Source organism: Corythoichthys intestinalis, chromosome 11, assembly GCF_030265065.1.
Source record: "Corythoichthys intestinalis isolate RoL2023-P3 chromosome 11, ASM3026506v1, whole genome shotgun sequence".
Classification (NCBI taxonomy): Eukaryota; Metazoa; Chordata; class Actinopteri; order Syngnathiformes; family Syngnathidae; genus Corythoichthys; species Corythoichthys intestinalis.
This window is the reverse complement of record NC_080405.1, coordinates 24,371,075-24,388,606: the sequence shown is the minus strand read 5'-3', so window position 1 is coordinate 24,388,606 and position 17,532 is coordinate 24,371,075. Positions and strand designations below refer to the sequence as shown.

Genomic DNA, 17,532 nt, shown 5'->3' with positions numbered 1-17,532 from the left:
CCAATTTTGCAGTTAGAGAGGCAGCTGGACAGAGAGAGTAAACGGATCCACAAACTGGTGCTGACAGCGATTGACGGGGGTACTCCCCCTAAAACAGGTTCGGTTGAAATCCTCATTGAGGTTCTGGATGTGAATGACAACATGCCAGTGTTCACTAAAGAGACTTATTCAGCAACTCTGCAAGAGAACGCGCCTGTAGGCACCACTGTGATTCAAGTCAATGCAACGGATTCTGATTCCGGCGCCAACGGGGAGGTTGTTTATTTGTTTGGAAGTGATGTCAAAGATAAAATTAGACAAATATTTAAAATTGATTCTATCACTGGCGAGATTATTGTAACCGGAAATGTTGATTTTGAGGAGCAGGACAGTTATGATATCGACATTCAGGCTTCAGACAAAGGAAATAATCCATTTAAAACCGATAAAAGTGTTATTATTACAATTATAGACATGAATGATAATCGTCCGGAGATAGAAGTTACATCATTTTCTCGTGCAGTTTCTGAGGACTCCAGACCCGGAACAACAGTAGCTCTCATCAGTGTCACAGATTTAGACTCTGGCCTTAATGGAAAAATAATAAGTCATGTTTCTGAAGAGTCTCCTTTTGTGTTAACTGCATCCATGCAGGATAACTTGTTTGCTGTAGTTACTAAAGCCCATCTTGATAGAGAAAAGAAATCTGCATATGATATAACAATAATTGCTAAAGACTCGGGTGACCCAGCTCTTACGTCCAAACAGATTATCAGTATTTTTGTCTCTGATATAAATGATAACAGTCCCGAATTTCTATCGAGTCCGTACACATTCTACATCAGTGAAAATAATAAACCAGGTGATTCAATGTTTTCTGTAAAGGCTTCTGATTGCGATGAAGGAGAAAATGCGGTAATTTCTTATCATATTTTGAGAAGCAACAAAGAAATTGGGCACACATCCTTTCTCAATGTTAATTCTGAAACAGGAGAAATTCTGGCGCTGAAAAGTTTTGACTTTGAGACTGCGAAAAGTTTTCATTTCCAAGTGGCGGCCACAGATAGTGGAAGTCCTCCACTTAGCAGCAATGTGACAGTGAACGTGTTCATTCTGGATCAAAACGACAATGCCCCAGTCATCCTGTATCCAGTCAGCGCCAACGGTTCTGCTGAAGGTGTAGAGGAAATTCCTCGCAATATGAAGGCAGGGGACTTAGTGACTAAAGTCAGAGCGTATGACGCTGATGTTGGATATAACGGCTGGTTACTCTTTTCACTTGGGCAAGTCACTGACCACAGTATCTTTTCATTGGACCGCTATACAGGCCAGATCAGAACACTTCGCTCCTTGACAGAGACGGACGAGACTGAGCATAGACTGCTCATACTGGTCAAAGACAATGGAAACGTTTCACTCTCAGCAACAGCAACTGTGACTGTCAAACTTGTGGAACCCAAAGAAGCTTTTGCAGCTTCAGATGTCAAAAGTGCGGCAAAAGTGGACCAGGAAGAAGACAATGTGACTTTCTATCTCATCATCACATTGGGCTCAGTCTCACTGCTTTTTGTCATCAGCATCATCGTGCTGATCGCCATGCAGTGCTCCAAATCCACAGAGTACACCTCCAAGTATCTCCAAGACACTAATTATGATGGAACGCTGTGTCACAGCATACAGTATAGATCAGGAGACAAACGCTACATGTTAGTTGGACCCAGGATGAGTATTGGTTCTACTATAGTCCCAGGAAGCCAAGCCAACACTCTGGTGCTCCCTGACAGAAGACACACTTCTGGGGAGGTAAGACAGTAGCAACATTATATATTTTAACTTATCTGTTGAATACTTATTGGCATTGCAATACGGACATTTTGTGTGGCTTAACGTTATAATGTACTTTTCGGAAAATGATACATTTGCATTATCTTATCTGAATCCATTGGAAAATTTGATATAATCCTTACAGCCTAATACAAGCAAACAGTACAATTTCCACCGCGACTTGATAAGCACCAGTCTTTACCAATGCACTCCCTTTCAGAATTTACCTGTGTTTACGTATTCAACATGACATCTCACACATCATTTTTTTACTTCATCAATATAGTTGTATGGCTCACAAAGTTCTCCAAGTAGTTTTACCAAGGTTTTTCACCAACGTCACATGACTCCACCCCAATGAAAACCTTCAACTATTTTGGACATCTAACATGCATTGTAAATTAATATAAATCGTAGCGGAATAAATTGATTATTTCTTTTCATTGAACAATACAGATTTGTTAACAGGTATGCATTGGGAGTAATATATTTCCAAGATCAAGAGTTATTCAACTGTTCCTTATTTGTTGCTGAAAACATGTTTGAAGGACATTTTGTTGGCTTCCAAAGGGCCGAATTTGGAATGCCTGGACATATAATTACCTCATAAATACCACACGTATTACAACCACCAAACTATAAAAGTGTATAGAAGCTTCGATGCCATGGTACTTTGTGGCAAGATTTGTGAAAAAGACTTAAGTAAAGGAAAGCTCCTCAGACTTATTGCCCTCACTTGAATGTGGCTTGCACAGTATGGAGTGATATTACTAGAATAATGAAGAGCCATCTGTGTACATTTACCCCATCTCTGTGAGTAAAAATGTGCATCAATGAAAAATGTCCTACACATCATTCTCCATATAGGCATGTACATATAAACAGGGCAATGTTGCACAGCCATAACACTGCACACAACCAGAGGAAAGTTTTGTATCATCTCATTAATTAAACACAACTAGGTATACCAAAGGTGCCAATTAACATTGGGGAAGGACAATAAATTTTCATACTTAATACAGACATAACCTTGACAAGTTACTCCTGTTCGACTGCAGCAAGCCTCTTCACGCTGTTTATTCTCTTGGACTATCTGCATGATAAAATAAGCTTTTTTTTCCAGAAATGAAGAGCTTTTAAAGAATGACGTAAAGATGAAGCGCGATGTGTGTGCAGGTCTGTGTGTGTGTGTATGCATGTATTAGCTTTGGTAAACTGCCAGAATGTCGCACACTATTTGGGCAAAAGTGCGGTGACGTCACGCGAAAAACGTCGATAGATTTGCAAAGTGACTCTTGTAACGTGAATAGCATTGACATTACTGGGTGTCCATACATTGCAAGGGTGGAAATAACACAAAGATGAGAAAGTATCAGGTCCGCCTTGAATGTTGCTGTCCATGGTGCTGGACAGTTGTGCTCTATAGTTTCCACACGGCTGTTGAGAAATACACAAACACGAAAACATAAATTTAGACATGCATTTACCTCATGTTAAATTTTATGTATACAAACAGCACAATTAATCTGAGGAGGTATTTTGATGGTTCATTTGTTTGATCTTTCCTAATATGGGTTTCACTGGCTATGTTTTCCATCAGATTGCAAGGCAATGCACAGTATTAAGCTATATCGGTGTGAAAGTGGTCAGATTTTGATACAAATTTGTGGAGCTTTATTGTAACGCGTTTTGCAGCATTTGCTGAGATAACAATTGTCTTATCCCTAACGTACACGCGGTGGCAGTATGTTACCATATAAGGCATTTGACGTTGTCAGCTCACATGAAGAGCCCGCCCATTCAATATTCAGTCTCAGGGTTCTACAACATTCAGTTGACAGACTCGGAATAAACCGGCGGTGATGATCGCTTTATTTTCGTCAGTATTTTTGCATTCTCTTGTCTTTGAAAACTCTAAGGGGAGCTGTGAATGATATGTGCAAGGGAGAAAAGATTCCAGTAAAGTGGCAACATTGTGAATACGCCTGGATTTCTATTTTGGCCAAGAAACATGGAACAAAGAAGATGGGGTGCGAGGCAGCGCCGGCCCTTGCTCAGCGTCTTCTTGGCGTTGTTTTTATGGGTCTGTGCTGTTTCCGCGCAGCTCAGATATTCCATATCCGAGGAGCTCAACGAAGGGACGTTTATTGGGAACCTTGCGAAGGATTTAGGAACAGACCCTGCTTCAATTAAGCAGAGGGGATTCCGCATTATGTCGAGCTCGAATGAACGTCTCTTTAAGGTAAATGAGAACGACGGGGCCCTTTATACAAACAGTAAAATTGACCGCGAAGAAGTTTGTAAGGAGAGCAACGCCTGTTTAATCAATATTAAAACGGTTCTTGACAACCCACTAGAGGTGCATTATATCTCAGTGGAAATATTAGATTTAAACGACCACACCCCCACGTTCCCAGGAAAGACAAAAAGGTTGGAAATAAGCGAATCTGCTTTGCCTGGTGCTACATTTCAGTTGCAAAATGCATACGACCCGGATGGCGGGCTAAACTCAGTGCAACAGTACAAAATCAGTCAAAACGATCATTTCCGCTTGGAGGTAAAGGACAGAGGGAGAGACGGCAAAACGCCAATTTTGCAGTTGCAGCGGCAGCTAGACAGAGAGAGTAAACGGGTCCACAAACTGGTGCTGACAGCGATTGACGGGGGTACACCCCCTAAAACAGGTTTGGTTGAAATCCTCATCGAGGTTCTGGATGTGAATGACAACATGCCAGTGTTCACTAAAGATACATATTCAGCAACTCTGCAAGAGAACGCGCCTGTAGGCACAACTGTTATTCAAGTCAACGCAACAGATTCTGATTCCGGCGCCAACGGGGAGGTTGTTTATTCATTTGGAAGTGATGTCAAAGATAAAATTAGACAATTATTTAAAATGGATTCTTTCACTGGTGAGATTATTGTAACTGGAAATGTTGATTTTGAGGAGCAGGACAGTTATGATATCGACATTCAGGCCTCAGACAAAGGAAATATTCCACTTAAAACCGATAAAAGCGTTATTATTAAAATTATAGATATGAATGATAATAGTCCGGAGATAGAAGTTACATCATTGTCTCGTGCAGTTTCTGAGGACTCCAGACCCGGAACAACAGTAGCTCTCGTCAGTGTCATAGATTTAGACTCTGGCCTTAATGGAAAAATAATAAGTCATGTTTCTGAAGAGTCTCCTTTTGTGTTAACTGCATCCATGCAGGATAACTTGTTTGCTGTAGTTACTAAAGCCCATCTTGATAGAGAAAAGAAATCTGCATATGATATAACAATAATTGCTAAAGACTCGGGTGACCCAGCTCTTACATCCAAACAGATTATCAGTATTTTTGTCTCTGATATAAATGATAACAGTCCGGAATTTCTATCGAGTCCGTACACATTCTACATCAGTGAAAATAATAAACCAGGTGATTCAATGTTTTCTGTAAAGGCTTCTGATTGCGATGAAGGAGAGAACGCAGTAATATATTATCACATTTTGAGAAACAACAAGGAAAATGCGCACACATCCTTTCTCAATGTTAATTCCGAAACAGGAGAAATTCTGGCTCTGAAAAGTTTTGACTTTGAGACTGTGAAAAGTTTTCATTTCCAAGTGGCGGCCACTGATGGTGGAAGTCCTCCACTTAGCAGCAATGTGACAGTGAACGTGTTCATTCTGGATCAAAACGACAACACTCCAGTCATCCTTTATCCTGTCAGCTCCAACGGTTCTGCTGAAGGTGTAGAGGAAATTCCTCGCAATATAAAAGCAGGGGACTTGGTGACTAAAGTCAGAGCCTATGACGCTGATATCGGATATAACGGCTGGTTACTCTTTTCACTTGGGCAAGTCACTGACCATAGTATCTTTTCTTTGGATCGCTATACGGGCCAGATCAGAACACTTCGCTCCTTGACAGAGACGGACGAGGCTGAGCATAGACTGCTCATACTGGTCAAAGACAATGGAAACGTGTCACTCTCAGCAACAGCAACTGTGACTGTCAAACTTGTGGAGCCCAAAGAAGCTTTTGCAGCTTCAGATGTCAAAAGTGCAGCAAAACTGGACCAGGAGGAGGACAATGTAACTTTCTATCTCATCATCACTTTGGGCTCTGTCTCACTGCTTTTTGTCATCAGCATCATCGTGCTGATCGCCATGCAGTGCTCCAAATCCACTGAGTACACTTCCAAGTATCTCCAAGACACTAATTATGATGGAACGCTGTGTCACAGCATTCAGTATAGATCAGGAGACAAACGTTACATGTTAGTTGGACCCAGGATGAGTATTGGCTCTACTATAGTCCCAGGAAGTCAAGCCAACACTCTGGTGCTCCCTGACAGAAGACACACTTCTGGGGAGGTAAGAAAAGTTACTCGATTGTTATTTGATTTCCTGTGGATATGTATTGCAAATTCGTATGGCATTTGTGAAAAGTGGAAACGTTTGTACTATATATTAATTTGGTCACGGAAGCATTTAACATGGGTGCACGGGTATTTGTCTTTGTGGGAGTCTTTGTGATAACATTAGTATATAAGGCTTTGCTATATATAAAAATGAAACTGTCCCCTCCAAATTATCATGAGAGCTGATTAATGGCAATATTCAGGTTTAGTTGGATGTATTACTATTGCTTATTTCAACAGGACAATTTATTAAAAAAAAACAACAACAACAAAAAAAACCCCACAATTTAAAAATGAAATACATAACTCACATTGTGTAAAATAGCTTTATTATACAATTATATTGCAGGCCAAAAAACAAGTTGAAAACACCCTGTACTGTAACTTTAGCTAAATAAAATAAAACATTCATCATGTTCATGTCAATTAAGTTCAAGCGCACAAAACACACATGCGAGTACACTACAAACAGGACACTCTGCATGCAAAGCAGACACATATACTTTTATGATTCGAGAATAATAATATTCCAAAACCCAGTGAGAACTGTGAATTTCGGTACACCTTGCATTTTTCCTCGACTGAGCCAAACAAAATAAAAACAAAGAAACCCTCCAAGCATTTAGTTAATGTTTGTGAAACTAAGTTTATTTTCATTCTTGCATATTTTTAATTAAGAATATTGTTGCCTCTTCGTGTCGTGATTGCACTTTGCGCTTGAATGGTATTGGTACCCGTCTGGTCTCATGCAGCTCCTCCCACCTTGTCCAATGACATCAGGCACCACAGCAGTGCGAATGTTTGATTGACAGCACGTTGACAAGGAATTGTTCAATATTGGAAAGGGGCAGGACCTCATGGGATTTGATTGGAGGGGATTTTAGCTCGAAGTGACGAATCAAATGTGTGTGAATTCGGCAACCATAAGGCATAGGGTTGTCACTGCATCTTTAAGCCACATTTTCAGGAGGCTTTACATGGAATTAAAAAAAACAAAAACAAAAAAGGAAACAGAAAAGAAAACCTTGATTTGTGAACGTTAAATTGCAGGCTGATTCAAGTGCCATACCATAGAAAAATGGTTTTATTTATCCTTTGGATGCATGTCAATTGTGAAACTTTGTTTCCCTTTAAATGATCTGCAATGTTCACTGTCTTATTTATATAGCTAATCTGATTTTTAAAAAATATATATATTTTTGTCTCAGCAGACTGTTAGTGATTAACGAATACCAAGCCCACAGTTTAAAACGTAATGTGTGCACATGCAATGACTGCATTATGCAATGCTGCTCCTTGAGTAGCGATAGAGTACTGTCATTTATTCCCTAAATGCTGCATGTGCTATTTGACATCACATGGTGCCAGTATAACGCTGGGTAACAAGACAGGCAATATATTGACGTCACGAAACATAAAAATCTCAAGCCACATCCTATTCGTGTCACACCACAATTCACCAAACCCTTCTCCTCTCTGATCACAGCATAGCGGTGTTTACTCGGACATGCAGAGGTTTTTTTTGTTATAATGAGACAATTTTGTTTTAACATCGTAGCATATATTTAAACGTGAATTGCATTATTCGTGGAACGCATTTCCTCATGACACGATGGAACAAAGAGGACATAGGACAACATGGATTTTCTGCGTGATGCTCCTGGTTTTTAGTCGTGTGTTGGGACAAATTAGATATTCAATCTCAGAGGAAGTAAAGGAAGGTACTGCTGTTGGGAATATCGCGAAGGATTTGGGTCTGGACAGGGCCACTCTGAAAGAGAGAGGCTACCGTATTGTGCACGGCACTGAGGAGCCCCCCTTTCGAGTGAATCAGGATGACGGCCTCTTGTATGTGAATGGGAACATCAACAGAGAGGAAATGTGTGATCGAAACAAGGTTTGTGTGATTGACTTAAAAACTGTCCTTGAAAATCCACTCGAGGTGCACTACGTGGCAGTCGAGGTTCTGGACGTAAACGACCACGCGCCAAGCTTCCCAGAGCGGGAAACGACATTGGAGATCTCAGAATCTGCGCTCCCGGGTGCGAGGTTTCAGCTGCAGGCTGCGCGCGATGCCGACACGGGCGCTTTGTCTGTGCAGCACTACAAGCTGAGCCCTAACGAACACTTTCGTTTGGAGGTGAAAGATCGAGGCGAGGACCGTAAAACGCCGAGTTTGGTTCTCCAAAAGTCGCTGGATCGAGAATCCTTCAAGACGCATGTGTTGTTTTTAACCGCCTCCGATGGGGGAAAACCTCCACTATCTGGCAACATGACAATAATAGTGGAGGTGTTTGACGTCAATGATAACCCGCCGGTTTTCACCCAGGAATCATACGCTGTGCATTTAAATGAGAATTCACCCCTCGGGACGACAGTGGTGCAAGTGAACGCAACGGATTTAGACGATGGCTTAAATGGTGAAGTTATTTATTCTTTTGGTAATGACGTGGACTCCAGTACGCGAGCTCGTTTTAATTTAAATCACGTGACTGGGGTGATTACAGTAGCAGGGGGAATCGATTTTGAAGAGTGTAACAGGTATGAAATTGATATACAGGCGTCTGATAAAGCCGTAGCAACACTGTCCACTGACAAAAGTGTCATCATCCACATCGTTGACATAAATGACAACGCCCCTGACATTGAAGTGACGTCATTTTCCAACGCGTTGCCAGAGGATGCCAAACCAGGGACCACAGTCGCTTTAATAAGTGTGAAAGATTCAGACTCTGGCCTGAATGGGAAAGTTATGTGTCATACCAGCCTGTACGTCCCTTTCATGCTGTCCCCCTCTTTACAGAATAATATGTATTCTCTGGTTACAAAACAACTTTTGGATAGAGAACAACAGTCACATTTTAGTGTCACAATTTTAGCTAAGGATGCAGGAGAGCCGTCTTTATCTTCCCATAAAACCATACAAATTATTGTGTCTGATGTGAATGATAACAGTCCAGAATTTTCACACAGTACATATATATTTTACATGAATGAAAATAACATTCCAGGAAATCCTATTGTATCAGTGGCGGCCCATGACTATGACCAGGGGAGAAATGCTGTGATTGAATATCGTATAGTGAGAGAGAAAAGCAGTGAGCGAGTGCTGACCTCCTTTCTGAACATTAATAGTGAAACTGGAGAAGTGTCAGCACAAAAAAGTTTGGACTTTGAGACAGTAAAAAATTTCAGTTTTCAAGTATTGGCCACAGATTGCGGAATTCCTCCACTTAGCAGCAACGTGACAGTGAACGTGTTCATTCTGGATCAGAACGACAATGCTCCAGTCATCCTTTATCCAGTCAGCTCCAACGGTTCTGCTGAGGGTGTGGAGGAGATTGCCCGCAATATGAAAGCAGGGGACTTGGTGACTAAAGTCAGAGCTTATGACCCTGATATAGGATATAACGGATGGTTACTCTATTCATTTGGGCAAGTTACTGACCACAGTCTCTTTTCTTTGGACCGCTATACGGGCCAAATCAGAACACTTCGCTCGTTGACAGGGACAGACGAGGCTGAGCATCGGCTGCTCATACTGGTCAAAGACAATGGCAATGTTTCACTCTCAGCGACAGCTACTGTAATAGTCAAACTTGTGGAGCCCAAAGAGGCTTTTGCAGCTTCGGATGTCAAAAGTTCACTAAAAGTGGACCAGGAGGAGGACAATATGACATTTTATCTCATCATCACTTTGGGCTCGGTCTCACTGCTTTTTGTCGTCAGCATTATTGTGCTGATCGCCATACAGTGCTCCAAAACTACACAGTCCACTTCCAAATATCTCCAAGACTCCAATTATGATGGCACGCTGTGTCACAGCATCCAATACAGATCGGGAGATAAACGCTATATGTTAGTTGGACCTAGAATGAGTATCGGATCTACTGTTGTCCCGGGAAGCCACGCCAACACTCTGGTGCTCCCTGAAAGGAGGCACACTTCTGGGGAGGTAAGATTAATTGACCTGTTACTCTGAATGTGAGTTATGTCACTTTCCAATTCAAAAGTTGCTTATTGGTATTATAGATTTTTTAACACATAGGCAGTCAAGGATGCTACAGTCAGTCTATTGGACTGTTTGGATTTAATTGACACCATTTGACCATACATGTTTGTCTTGTTGAGTAGTAAGAGGGTGCTGTCCGTTGTGCTGAAATTTCGCCTGTTTTCAGTGTGTCTATTTGTATGAAAAGGGAGCAAGAATACCTTGAATATTGACATTACCAGAGGTTGGTCGACACATGTATGTTCTCCTTTACTGTTGGAAAAAAATATGCTACATATCAAGAGTGGGTCTTACCAAAATAATAATACCAATTTATATTTTTTTTGTTCAACTCGCTCATAATTTTAATTGACAAGAACTGATTTAATGTCGTATTGCAAGGGCACAAATATGTATGACTTTTATTTTAAGCATAATGGAGTGTTTTGTTTTTAATCGCACTCTACTATTTGTCACGTTTGTAATAGTTGAGTAAAGACTCCAGTCTTTCTGCATGATGTCTTTTACTTTAATGGAAGTGTAACGTGTTGAGCCAGTGACACTCCATATTTTTAAGAAATTAACAGATTTGACAACCAGAAAGTGCTTTAAAAACTGTATGACAACAGCAGAGCGACAAACGAGACTAATGTAGTGATTTTAAATAGTTACAGATGTGACAGAAAATGTGGCACCGAAAACTTTCAGCCGAGAATAGCTTAAATTGCATTTTCGGTTTTGGGTTGAAAGGCTGAAAGTTTACCACCGAAAAGTGTGAAGAATCTTCGTCCTCTTGTAATTATGTCATCAAAACACAACGCGCTAACACTACTGGCTCACAGCAAACATTTCTGCAGTTTTAAAGTATTTTGAGGTATCAATGAAATTTAGAAATTATTAAATGAAGGAAAATAAAGTACATGAATTGGCTTCGCTTTTACACGCTTTGTCACTTTTTTCCCACTTCCACACCCCCTCTGCCAGTCGCCGTTTAATCCGGATGGGAGTGACTTCGCTCAGCTTGATCGGCGTTATCACTCGGCCCACTCGCCTGGCTCTCGATCGATTCCACTTGTTGCACAAGAAAACACCAAGTCTTATTTTAAGGTGTAGGAGAGATTATAATAGCCTTGTAAAGGGCTTTACTAGTTTCGGCGAGAACGGGATAATTTGTTGTAGTTGTACAGTTCCACACAAGCGTACATCGAGATCTCATTTAGCTTAGCAATTGGAGGCGTGAAACCAATCTTTCGAGTGTACAAAATCTATCGCGACGTGTGCGTCCACGTCCACTGAACAGGATGGCACCAGCGGTCACTGCCGCCAGGAAAGCACCCTCCCAGTGGCGGTTTTAAAGGGGAACTTTGAAGTAAGGTTGGCCAACCATGTTTTTGAATAATATCAATGGCTAAACAATTATAAGCATATTTTCATTATTTTTTTAACGCAACCCTTCCAGATTCTTTGTTTAACCCATAGCAACGCCCTTGACAACGAAAATGCTTTTCTTCGGCAATCTTCGGAAATCTTCGGAAATTACGTCACACCTAGACATGCGAGGGAAGTCCACCATAGAACAGTATTGTTTGTTGCATTGCTTCTCGGTAAGATGCCACAGCGGTGTGTGGCGATGTTTTGTTCTCGCTCAAACGAAAAGTTGTATGAGTGGCCAAAGGATAGCAGGGCAAGTAAATGGACATCTTTCGTTCGCACGAAGCGAATGAATTTCACGCCATCATCGAGTAGTGTTCTCTGCTGCAAACACTTCGAAGATGCCTGCTTCCTTAACCTTAACCTTAACCTCCTACTGTTGTGGAATTGAACAGTATAAGCTAGCGACGTTAGCCGAAAGTTAACTCGTGGAAATCCCCGATCATAGTTGTTGTTGCGTTCGCTAGGTTAAGCGTGTTTAAATTGTGCGTCATCTACGATCATGTCCGAAAGGGTTAATCCACTGTCAGTCGGGAAACGGGTGTGGATGTGCATATAAACGGGTCGGCGTCGCGGTAATTCATGGTCACGTTGCTGTAAGAGACACACACCGCCGGTTAGTTTGTGCACATTTATTTGTATTTGTATTATGTATTTCCACCTTCATGCTTCAAGCATTGCATTGCTTATGGACGGTTCAGCGTTCACGGTGATCGCATGATAGGCTTCTAGTTTGTGTTTTATGAGAGCTGCTGACAGGTGACAGCTGAAAAATAGCGTGTTGGTTTAGCGTAGCCGTTGAGTCAATCTCGCAGTGAATCAGCGAGCGCGCAGGTCACGCAGTGAATCATGGGAAATGTAGTCTTGGGACAACACTGAAGAGGTGCTTTGTAATCTGTTCGCTTGTGTGAAAAAACTACATTTCCTCACGCCATTAGACGCCAATTCCTGCCGAGAGCTGTGCCGAGCTGTGGTCTAACTTTTCCATAAGAACTGCTCCATGTGTTAATAAAGAGACAAGGTTGTCAGCGCGTCGTGTGTTCGATACATTTGTAAACAAAAAGCTCATAACAAGACACTATGCACAATCCGTTCAAGAGACGCTGGAGTGGGAGGCGAGGAGGAGATCGGCGAGAAGCAAAACTTCGTGGTCGAATGTGGCGGCAGTCCGCTATTATTTTGTTTTCTTATTGTTGCCACAATAAAGTGGAGAAAGCCATCGCAGACTCATCTCCTTCTTCCCCCCAACGTTTTTATATTATTATTTTATATGCACGAGAGCTGCCGGATCTGCCAAAATGAACATGAAGTCTGATTATTATTTTTTTTAACAATGTCATCAGATAGACAAAAACATAACATTATGTGCAAATGCCTGCATCTTCAAATCATAAAAATAATAACAGCCTATATCTTACCAATGTTGTAATCTCGATGGGTCTTGTATCTATTCCATGTCAGGTAGTCTAGGCACACTGTTTGCATTCTGATTAGCGTCTGGCTAATACATGTTAGATCCAACATAAAATTCCAAGCTCCTCTTCTTCCTCCAACTCTTCAAAACCTTGGATCTCCTCCCTTGCGCTCGGTCTATCGCTTATATCGCTGTTTGAATCATTGTTTGAAGGGCTTTGTATGGCGGCCGTATGTATGGAGCTGCCAACGCTGTTCCCGGTGTGACGTATCACTTCCGGGTTCGTCCGCTTTCAGGCTCGAACTTCGGAAATGCGATTATTTTGTCAAATATACAACATATAAATTATTTTTTCATGCTTTATTTGGTGGACAATGTTTAATTACTTTACTTGTGACCCTATTTGGCATGTGAAGAAATTAGTTCACACTACAGCTTTAAGAACATGGGGGTCATCTGCTGGCGCAATGGTTGTACTGCAGCAAGTGATGAGCAAGTGAAGCCTTTGAAGCATTGTGAAGCATTATGAAGCTCTCTTCCTCTTTTCTTTTTTTTGAAAATCATTCGAAGTTTCACGGCTTCCCTGTGAGAAGCAGTTGTGGCATCTTTTGGGAGACCAAAATGACAGCAATTGCTCCACATTTGAACCAAAATATTAGCACAATACATTGTTTCAAACTTTAACATGTGCAGTAAAAAATTATTTCAAGATGCATGTTTATGAATATTGAGTAATACAAACCTATAGTTCTTGTCTATGTACAGCATTAACAGTAAATACTTGACAACAATTGGGGAAAAAAACGTAATGACTGGCTTTGATATTACCCCCAAAATGTGGGAGACATTTCTATTTAGGAGTCAACCGTTTGATCCATAGTAATTTAAACAGCATATGAGTGTGATCCATGCCATGTTAATAAAGTATGATTTGATCAGTGTCAGTTGTGCTTGTGAACATGGGAATTATAAAAATGGAAGCGTTTCATACATTATATTATTTATTCATTTATTTATTTCATACTGGTGGCAGAGTGGTTGGCATGTCGGCCTCACAGTTCTGAGATTGTTGGTTCAATCACACAGGGAGGCCCTGGCCTGCTTGTGTGGAGTTTGCATGTTCTTCAATTAATGCCTGTGTGGGTTTACTCCAGTTTTCTACCAAAAATGTGATTGAACACTCCAAATTGTGCGTAGGTGTGAGTGTGTGCGTGAATGGTTGGTTGTCTCTATGTGCCCTGCGTCTGGCTGCTAAACAGTTCAAGGTGTACCCTGCCTTCTGCCTGTTGTTAGCTGGGATATGCTCCAGCACCCCCACGACCCTCGTGAGGATAAGCGGTTCAGAAGATGATGAGATGAATTAACATTTATTGCACGAGTGAGGTTTGAGCTCAAAACTCAAAATATTTGCCTTGACTCACTTGAAACACACTCCTCTCAAAACCCACTTTTTGATAGTTATTGAGTTATTTTAAATAAGCTCCAAAGCATCTGGTTCAGCCTGACACCTGTGAAATGACCCTTGACGTCCAAAAGAATTCTGAAGCAATTGAAATGTCGGACGTCACCGGTCACGTGACAGTTGACACAAGCTCCAAGACTATGGGGGTACACGGCGGTTAATTGGATTGAAAAAAAGCTTTGGAGCTTTGGTATTGTTTGCCCAGCTCTACTGTTGGCACAACTGCTGCTTCGTTATTATTTTTGCCAGACTTGTGTGTTTTATTGTTGACGAAGGTCCCGCGCCTTGTCCTCGTTTACAAGACAATGGCCACCTGTTTACAGTGCACTGACTTTACATGGTCAACTGAGCTCTGAAATGTGGTTTATTTCCTCAAAACCTGCAATAACACATTTGGTCGCAAGGTGTCAGAATGAAGCCATGAACTCTTGATCACGTGATTATATATCAAGTGTAGCCCACCACTAGAGCACAGAGTACCGTTTGTGGTGACAAGATCTCCTTGTCTGCCTTGTTCGGCGTCACTTGTCTCCTGGCCCTCGTTGATAGTGCAACTGATATAGCGGCGGAATTTTTCATATAGTATATGTGTCTTTTGCTTTCACGAGTGCAGTTGATTTTCATGAGAATAGACCAGTGATGCTTTTCTGATCAACATGGAACAAAGAGACGCGCTACGTAGGGTGAGACGCTGTTTGGTCCGATGCGTGGCTGCGGTGCTTTTGAGCAGCGTGACTTCAGCGCAATTAAGATATTCCATTTCCGAGGAAGTCAATGAGGGATCTGTGGTTGGAAATGCTGCCAAAGACCTGGGATTGGATAGAAATACGCTGAATGAGCGCAAGTATCGGATTGTCTCCAGTGCGGCTGAGCCCCTTTTTCATGTGAGTCAGACCGATGGCTTCCTTTATGTCAGCAGGAAGATTGACAGGGAAAAGGAGTGTCCACAAAGCAGTACGTGTTTGATCAACTTAAAAACGGTGGTAGAAAACCCACTGGAGGTCCATTATGTCGGAGTGGAGATATTAGATGTCAATGATCACTCACCCAGTTTTCCAGAGGAAGAAACAAAGCTGGACATTTATGAGTCAGTTTTACCTGGTGCAAGATTTCAGCTGAAAGCTTCACAGGATGGAGACAGTGGTCAGTTTTCTGTTCAGCAATATAAACTGAGTGAAAATAATTATTTTCGTTTGGAAGTTAAAGATAAAGGAAAAGAAAGCAAAATTCCCATTCTGGTGGTTAAAAAATCTTTAGACAGGGAGACAACAGGGCATATTTCATTAGTATTGACGGCACTAGATGGCGGTAAACCTCCCAAAACAGGGGATATGAAGATTTTAATCCATGTATTGGATGTCAATGATAATGCACCCATATTTACTCAAGACACATATTCCGTTATGCTCAATGAAAATGCAGCAATCGGGACGACTGTTATTCAAGTGAATGCAACTGATTTAGATCGAGGACAAAATGGAGATGTTGTTTATTCCTTCAGCAAAAGTATGAATCAAAATATCATGGATTTATTTGATATCACACAAACAACAGGGGAGATTATTTTAAAAGGCCCTATGGATTATGAAGAAAATGACATGTTTGAAATTGAAATCCAAGCATCAGATAAAGGTTTTGTCCCACTGACTGCAGAAAAGAGTGTCATTGTTAATATAGTTGACATCAATGACAATGCACCTGAGATAGAAGTGACATCATTTTCCAGCTCAATTCCTGAAAACTCCCGACCTGGGACTACAGTTGCACTAATAAGTGTAAATGACTTGGACTCTGGTCTCAATGGAAAAGTGATTTGTTCCATAGGTGAGGATATTCCTTTTACTTTGTCGCCATCATCACAAGACAAAATGTATTCTTTAATGACAAAATCAACTCTTGACAGAGAAAAAGTGTCGAAATATGATATCTTGGTAGTGGCAAGAGACACTGGTCAACCTGCACTCTCATCTGAAAAGACAATAAGTGTTTTCATTTCAGATGTAAATGACAACAGTCCAGAGTTTTCTTTCAGTCCTTATACTTTCTATGTTAATGAGGGCAATGATGCAGGAGCTCCAGTCTTTTCTGTCAAAGCTTTTGATCACGATGACAACGAGAATGCAGTCATCTCATATCATATTCTTAGAGATGGAAAAGATGAACAAAAACTGTCTTCATTTTTAAGTATAAATACTGAAAATGGACAAATATCAGCACTAAAAAGTTTTGACTTTGAGATGCTGAAAAGTTTCCATTTCCAAGTTATGGCCACAGATAAAGGCATTCCTCCACTGAGCAGCAATGTGACAGTGAACGTGTTCATTTTAGATCAGAATGACAACGCGCCAATCATCCTGTATCCAGTCAGTGCCAATGGTTCTGCTGAAGGTGTGGAGGAGATTCCCCGCAACATGAAAGCAGGGGACTTGGTGACTAAAGTCAGAGCCTATGATGCTGATATAGGATATAACGGCTGGCTACTATTTTCACTTTGGCAAGTCTCTGACCACAGTCTCTTTTCTTTGGACCGATATACGGGCCAGATGAGAACCCTTCGCTCATTGACGGAGACAGATGAGGCTGAGCATCGATTGCTCATTCTCGTCAAAGACAACGGAAATATTTCACTCTCAGCAACAGCTACTGTGACTGTCAAACTTGTGGAGCCCAAAGAGGCTTTTGCAGCTTCGGATGTCAAAGGTGCAGCAAAAGTAGACCAGGAGGAGGACAATGTGACTTTTTATCTCATCATCACTTTGGGCTCGGTCTCACTGCTTTTTGTCATTAGCATTATTGTGCTGATCACCATGCAATGCTCCAAGTCCACAGAGTACACTTCCAAATACCTCCAAGACACTAATTATGATGGCACGCTGTGTCACAGCATCCAGTACAGATCGGGAGAAAAACGATATATGTTAGTTGGACCCAGAATGAGTATCGGCTCTACCATAGTCCCAGGGAGCAACGCTAACACTCTCGTGCTCCCTGACAGGAGACACACATCTGGGGAGG

General features: G+C 41.4%; 1 protein-coding gene across 26 annotated transcripts in view; it reads left to right on the top strand.

Moving 5' to 3' along the window:
- The window catches only part of LOC130924343 (protocadherin alpha-C2-like), a 217,970-nt gene that overhangs the window by 60,812 nt on the left and 139,626 nt on the right, over nucleotides 1-17,532 (top strand). The window contains exon 1 of one of the 26 annotated variants that reach the window (XM_057850864.1): nucleotides 1,804-6,172. The exons of 21 other annotated variants lie outside the window; for them this stretch is intronic. In XM_057850864.1, the coding sequence (XP_057706847.1) occupies nucleotides 3,815-6,172 (2,358 nt within the window). In that variant the 5' untranslated portion in view covers nucleotides 1,804-3,814. 4 more of the 26 variants (XM_057850842.1, XM_057850868.1, XM_057850849.1 and 1 more) reach the window with 4 other exon arrangements.